General features: G+C 39.6%; 1 protein-coding gene across 1 annotated transcript in view; it reads left to right on the top strand.

The window, feature by feature from the left end:
* Positions 1 to 2,096: 2,096 nt before the first annotated feature.
* The window catches only part of PC2 (prohormone convertase), a gene marked incomplete at its 5' end in the record, with an annotated part of 77,431 nt that continues 72,037 nt past the window's right edge, over positions 2,097 to 7,490 (top strand). The window contains 1 exon segment of the mRNA NM_001204470.1: positions 2,097 to 2,201. Coding sequence (NP_001191399.1) covers positions 2,097 to 2,201 — 105 coding nt within the window.

Raw genomic sequence — 7,490 nt, 5'->3', positions numbered from 1 at the left:
CCTCACCACCCGCGAAAATAACCAAATCGCACACCGGTGGACAATACAGCTCAGGCTGGTATGCTCTGGTCTCCATTATGTTGAATAATAACTTTTTATGTTTATTGCACGATTCACTGTAGAATTACTGATCTACAATACGGCAAATTGTTTGTTACGCGACTCGCTGTATGCAGAATAAACAGTCTTGGCTATCGCGACTCGCGTGTTTCTATATTGAGACGTGCTGCAAGGGGGGGGGGCGGAGGGAGGACTCGGGGTCATATCCATACCATTATAATTAGTAAATGAGAAATTTAGGATCGGAGCTTGCTAATTTCCTACTAGTTTTCTACATTATGGTGCTTGTTACATAACTTATATACCTCACCCCCACCCTACCCAGTCCTCTTTTTTCGTCTGTTTTCGTGGGACATGTCCAGAGTTTCCATCCCTTGGCCAACCATTTGTTCCAATCTAGTTCTAGTATCTCAGCCTCACAGTTTGCACACCACGTTGTTGTTAGTCAACCTCCAGCATTCATTCACCTATTATCAAGAATATAGGTCTAGATCAGGTTTCCCTTCTTTAAAAAGTTAACGTAACAGAGACGGGAGATCCTAGAAGTGCGTAGTTGACCAACTAAGTTCCAGACTGAGACCTCAACGAAACCTTTACCCTACCAAGTAGCAGTAGTTAATTGAGCTTTCTGGGGATACAACGTACTGCTCAGGATCACCCGGAATAGGACTCACAAACCATTAGTAATAATGATAACAATAAAGATTACTTCTGTATAGCCCACTTCTGTGTACCTTTAGGCGCTTTACAATGAAACCTAATTTCGACAGTTTACACAATGACATGTTTTATGTGTACTGGCCTATTCGTAGGACAACAATCTTTTCAAAAATATAAACATCCGTAATATACCAAATTTGACTAAAGGACACACAGATTCTATACAAAATGAAATAAGTGTGGTTGGTGAGAATACTTACACAGTTGGACAAAGGAGAACCAAACATTACAGTTGGCAGAAAATAATAAAATTATTTCCTACTTTTGTTACCAGACCAGGACAAGTTTCATTGTTATTCAGTTATATTTTTGTTTTATTTTTTTTTCTCTTAAACAGAAGTTCATAAGTCAAATCATGAAACTTTCAAACTTAATTTTTTTCGGAAAAGAAACGAATTTAGAAAAATTCCAACAATCCCAACTGTTGTTTTTGCTTTCTCTCCCTCCCTCCCCCCCCCCTCTCTCTCTCTCTCTCTCTCTCTCTCTCTCTCTCTCTCTCTCTCTCTCTCTCTCTCTCTCTCTCTCTCTCTCTTTCTCTCTCTCTCTCTCTCTCTCTCTCTCTCACACACACACACACACACACACACACACACACACACACACACACACACACACACACACACACTCTCTCTCTCTCTCTTTCTCTCTCTCTCTCTCTCTCTCTCTCTCTCTCTCTCTCTTTCTACAATAGACATCGAAACAAAACCTCCTCACAAAGCTCACGGGGAGCATTTATGATTCATCGGTACATGTTACGACGCCAAGGAACACAATATATTGTGTGCTGCTCCAATAGGCTATTGCGTCTCAAGAGATGATTATTTACTTTTAAATATTATCACTCTTTTTTCGTCGTTTGTTTGTTTATGTGTGTGTGTGTCTGTGTGTGTGTGTGTGTGTGTGTGAGAGAGAGAGAGAGAGAGAGAGAGAGAGAGAGAGAGAGAGAGAGAGAGAGTGTGTGGCAAAAATGGGGCCACACAATGGGGACCGATGGATTCAAGTGTTATTCTAGGGTGTCGAATTTTGAACGATTTTATGGTGTCTTTGATGTCAGCATGCTGTAACTGCTTCCTTGTTATCACTGAAAACACAATTTTTGACAGCATTGAAAAAAGCCAGATGTGTTTGTTTGAGTGCGTGTGTGTGTGAGGGGGGGGGGGATTGTTCTCTCTGCCTCTCATCTGTATTATCATATTTTCATCTTCCATTTCTGTTTTAGTCTGATTTGATCGTGCCTTTCTCGACAACTTTTTTACAAATATTTCTTTCGTTCCTTTCTTTCTTTTTAAATCCTATTTCTGCTTTTCTTTTTGCAGGTACTGTCATCGGACCGGACGTTCCATTTTGTACATCATGGCGTAGCGCATGCACGTTCCAGGAGAAGTGTACCTCACACGAGACAACTAAGGGTGCATCCTCACGTAAGTGTATTAGTATCGTATAATCTCCCGTTTCCTTTACTTTTTGGGGGTGTTTTATACTTTGTTACTTTTGAGGAAAGTGTGTTTGTTGCTGGGGGGGGGGGGGGGTTTCTCTCTTTCTTTTGTATCGTTTTTTTTTTTAAGGGGCGGGGATTAGTTGCTGCAAGTTATTTTTAGCTTTTTTGTCGTTGTTGTTGTTCTTTTTTATGGTTTTGGGTTTTTTCAAGTTTTGTTTGTTTGTCTGTTTATTTGTGTTCGAATCAGAGTTTCTGTTTAAAAACTTGCACCTCATTCATCCCACACAAACCTTCCTAGATGATCATGATGGGGTGTTTTATGTTTGCTTTTGGGTTCTTGATGGTTGTTTTTTTTTGGGTGTGTGTGTTTGTTTGTTTTTTGTTTTTATTTAATCGTTATAATTGGGAATTTTTTTATTTCTTTGTGCTTTTCTTTTAGTTTTGTTTCTTCGTTTTTTGAGGATTGTTTTGGGGTTTTTTTGGCTTTTTTATCTCTATTTTGTTTTAATAGGACTTTAAAACATAATTATAATCAATGAGAGGGGGAATGATGTATCCATCAAAACTATTTTGTGTTTGATCGCTGAAGAAAAAGACGTTCCTGAATATATGCGTGACTTAAGCCGGTCACGAGTGCCACACCGCCTCGGCCACACCCCATTGTTGCACGCAGTATAGTTTTTCTAACCGTATGTTTCCTTAAAAGTAACTGTATGTAGACTGTTCTTGCTTGTTGTTGGTTTGTTATAATTGTCGTTGTTGCTATCTGTGTGTATTTCTGTTTTGCTTGTGTGTTGATGTTGTAACTCACATACTTGAAGCATTCCTGTAAGCCATTCTTTGGAAATTCTTTAAAGCTTCCCCTCCACACACATTTTCTTTTTTTTAATCCACATTCTCTTTCTGGCATCTATTTCTGCCAAATTTAGAAATGAAACCTGGAAAGAAATTAAAGGCTAGGCTATTATATAAAACACTATTCATAATGGATTGCTTGTAAGTTGTGAATGCCTTTCTCAATAATATTCAACTCATTTTGAAGTATCCTAACTGAAAGACGGAGATATTCGAAAAATAGACGTACTTACAAGCAGATTGAAGTCGTAAGCGTGCAACTGTGAAAAACCTAATCGTTCCACAATAGACGTCAAGGAAAACCATCCAACCACACCCAACTCAAAGTCAATCTTCTTAATATCATAAATCTCCCAAGATCACCGTGTCCTTTGATTTGTCTGTTCGGTTTGGACGTCACAGAAAATTTTGGCTCAGCTTTCAGTGCTTATGAAAAGCGAATAATTGGTTTCTATTCATCTCTTTCTGCTCGTTTCTCTCTAAATTATTTAGAAAAATCGATGGAAAACAGAAAAGGCCGACGAGCTGTGTGAATAAAGTGGGATGTACTCTTATTCGACAATACGAGTCTAGAAAGCCGGGTCGAATTAGGATGCTGGGGAGTCCAAGAATAGAAACATTTCCAAAAAATAATGTCAAAAAGTAACTTTCATCCCTGCATGTGACGGTCCCCAGAGCTAATTGTCTACACTTTACCTATTTAAAAAACGGCTTAGGTCAAACTGCAAGTCCAGTATTCGGAGACTCATGTGATGAAAGAAACAACACAACAGCGAGGACTAACCATTTTAAAATGGGGTATCTTTTTCCGGTGAAAGTAACCATTTCTAATCTTTACCATAGAATCTCTTTTTCCCCTGAGCAAAACGTCTTTTTTCAAAACAAAATTATTCAAACAACGTACAGAGTACAGCGCTGTGACTGACGACATGGTTTTTAAGCAATAAGACGATAGGTATGAAATGATATTTTCTTAGTATTGCATAAGCTTAGATCTAAAAGGCCTGCTATACGTTTATGTTCTAACTTGTATTAATGCATGTATGCGGTTGTGTCCTTAGTTGATTTTGTAAGAGCGTCATCGAGCACTTTTAAGGAATTTTAAACACTATAATATAATATAATTATTGTATAACACAGATGTTGACAGAGACTGGTCAACAAACTCAAATGGGCTACTAAGTTGGCTAATTGCAAATACCATTTATTGACAGCACAATGCATAATACATTCGCTTTCACTGTATTCTTCAGAATCGGGGGGAAAAGCGTTTTATTGTTCGTAAGGAGAGAAGGGTGAAAAGAGTATAAAAGCATTCCATATAGTATACGAATTCATGATGCTATTGTTACTATCTATATGGAGAACTGGATTATAATTGAGCTCTGCCAGTGATAGATAAAGCGATGTTCCATGATGGATGAAGCAATGTCCCTTCTGTTTACTTGCCATCAAGAGTGGAGTCTATAGACAACTGGCAAACATCATTACAGCTACTTCGTTAGTCTCATTTTGTGGATTACAGCTCTCTGCTTGTTCTCTCGCGTTGTCTTTTGTTGAAAACCTGTGCGTTTCAGCTTCCTCAGCGGTCGAGTACGTCTCATTAAAAGGAGAAATCTTAATTATCCCAGACGATATATGATTATGTTCATTGTAAGCAAGAGGCACGAGGATGGCCTATTGTAAGAGAAGAAAAGGAAAGATGGCGCAAGATTTGCAGCATATCAGTTCTTAGCCAGAGCAAATGTGGTCCATACAATGTTCATGGATGTTCTATACCGTATTTGGAAGCATGGCGCACAAAATCAGAAGAAAGAGACCCGCGATTATTCTGTTGTGAAATGGCTAGTCTCTCTCTCTCTCTCTCTCTCTCTCTCTCTCTCTCTCTCTCTCTCTCTCTCTCTCTATCTATCTATCTATCTATCTATCTATCTATCTCTCTCTCTCTCTCTTTCTCTCTCTCTCTTCTCTCTCTCGCTCTTGCTCTCTCTCCTTTTTGTATCTCTTTCAATCGCTCTCTTTCTCTTTTTCCCTCTCTTTCTCTCTCTCTCTCTCTCTCTCTCTCTCTCTCTCTCTCTCACACACACACACACACACACACACACACACACACACACACACACACACACACACAGACTCACACACACACACAAACACACACGCGCACACGCACGTATGCACGCACGAACACAACCCCCCCCCCCCCCACACACACACACTTTCTCCATCTATCTATCTATCTATCTATCTATCTATCTATCTATCTATCTATCTATCTATATATATATATATATATATATATATATATATATATATATATATATATATATGTATGTATATCTGTCTGTCTCTTTCCCTACCTCCCTCTGTTTACCTAACACAGCTAGTTAGCTCCGCTTTCTGTCATCCTCGGTCGAACGTGGACTTGACCGCTCATTCCTGGCTCAGTTAACAGATGTGGCTCACAGCCAGAGTGAGCACAAACATTTAAAATATGTTCTTTTTCGCTTCAGGTTTTTTCCTCCACCTCTGAAACCCAGAGGAAAGGCCACGTAGTCTGCTTTTTACGAAAAACTCAATCTGTGTCTAGTAGGCTGTTAAACTGAAAGGGGACAAATGAAGATAGAAGAGACGCAGCTTTTCAAGGGAGAGTGCTTTAAGTGTCAATCACAACACGTATTCAGTAAGAAGTGATTCTCAAACGCCTTCCTTGGGAGTTTGTACACGAAAAAAACATTTTTCTAGATGCATTAATTAGCTCTATTGGGGGTCGACTCGGGTCTGACGTGTCATCTTTTGGCCGGTACTATCAATTCATTAGTGTGAGTCTTTAGTCTCATCAGATGGGTAGTAAAATCTTCCATCTTTTACGGTTTACCAAAGAGTGCCTGTCAGAGCCAGTACGAGCTAAGATGAATACAATATCTCAGCAGACAGACAGTGATACTCGATAGAAAACCTCCACAAACTAGAATCGAAGTCAAATCTTCTGTGTGCTAAAGCGAATCTCATAACCGCCATACAACAAGCGTCAGTCAAAGCCAACGAAACAATACCCACTTGATACACACGTAACCAGGCAAATCCACCCAAAAACTAGTCTCTTTTAGACTAATAAAAGAGCAAAATGAATATAACACATTGTTATATCTTGAAATTTTCAAACTGAGATATGATGAAAGGGGCACGTCTACCAAAGATGCATTTTATTATTAAGGCCAGAAAACGAAACAAATGCCATTCGAAATAAGCAATTGAGAAACACGTGCTGGTAGTCTATAATAAAGGCTTTAAAATTCCATAGCCTTCTGTGGCTCACCCGAACACAGTATTAAGATGCAGCTTAAGAATATTGCTGTTGTTGATTGCACCGTAGCACTCAATCACCGGAGCCACAAAATATAATGACATCTTAACCCTATACATGTCACCCCTCTACGTACATCTTCTAGATAAAGAACAGAAACTCGTGGACTTTCCGAGTCAAGGATCAGAAAGAGTTAAAAGCTGTTTTGGTATTGAACTCCAAACTGATCAGGAAGCAAGCATCAAATCTCACTCCCTCATTACCTCGTGCCACGTGAAGCTAGGGAGTTGGGTCTCGTAAATAATCGAGCCAAGAGGATTAGTACTTTCGTTTAATTATGGTGTTGTGAGCAATGCACGCTATACGAGTCATCTAATTCGAATCAGAGACCCCACTCTTTGAGAGCTTCCCATGAGAATGACAACGTCGAATGTGGATGTACCGTGTTTGTCAAACCTTTCGACTTCAATAAAAATCAAATCGTGCGCGTTCCCTTATAAAAACCGACTCTCCCACACACAGCGTGTCTTTTCGCCTGGACATGCGGGAGCAATCCTTAATCTTTTTTAAAAACCACCCGTCCACGTGAACACGTGACCTCTGATTATATTATTACTGACCTTCTGAGGGTCAATCCAGAGAACAATTTCTAAAAAGGCAAGGATAAGCCTACTTGGCCGGAAAAGAAGATTATTTCAGAACATGTCAAACCCAATATCACATCTCTTAGTCTCGAGTTTCACTGTGGCATTGAATTCTGTCTGAGCTGACTGCCGGCGCTTGTGATATAGTACTTTAGACCCTTCAGCTTAAATACAAAGGGATGAGTTCGATTCCCCGCCAGGAAAGTTCTTTTGAAATCTCCATCTTTCTGCTGGAGTACTTTACCCCTTTTAGCCCAGGGTGACCCTGACAGACGAAGGCGCAGCAGCCCACTTCTTATTTGATGCACATTTCGTCAGAAAGATTATAGAATCTGAAGAAGTATCTACTTCCCTTGTCTTGAGGTGGGGGTGGTTAGGTTGGTTTGCTTTTTTTAAAATTCAACCGTCGTTGCTGTTGTTGTTGTTGTTGTTGTTGTTGTTGTTGTTGTTGTTGTTGTTGTTGTTG

The sequence above is a fragment of the Aplysia californica genome, unplaced genomic scaffold, assembly GCF_000002075.1.
Source record: "Aplysia californica isolate F4 #8 unplaced genomic scaffold, AplCal3.0 scaffold00143, whole genome shotgun sequence".
NCBI classification, from domain to species: Eukaryota; Metazoa; Mollusca; class Gastropoda; order Aplysiida; family Aplysiidae; genus Aplysia; species Aplysia californica.
Note: the sequence above shows the minus strand (reverse complement) of the source record. Positions and strands in the feature narration are given on the sequence as shown.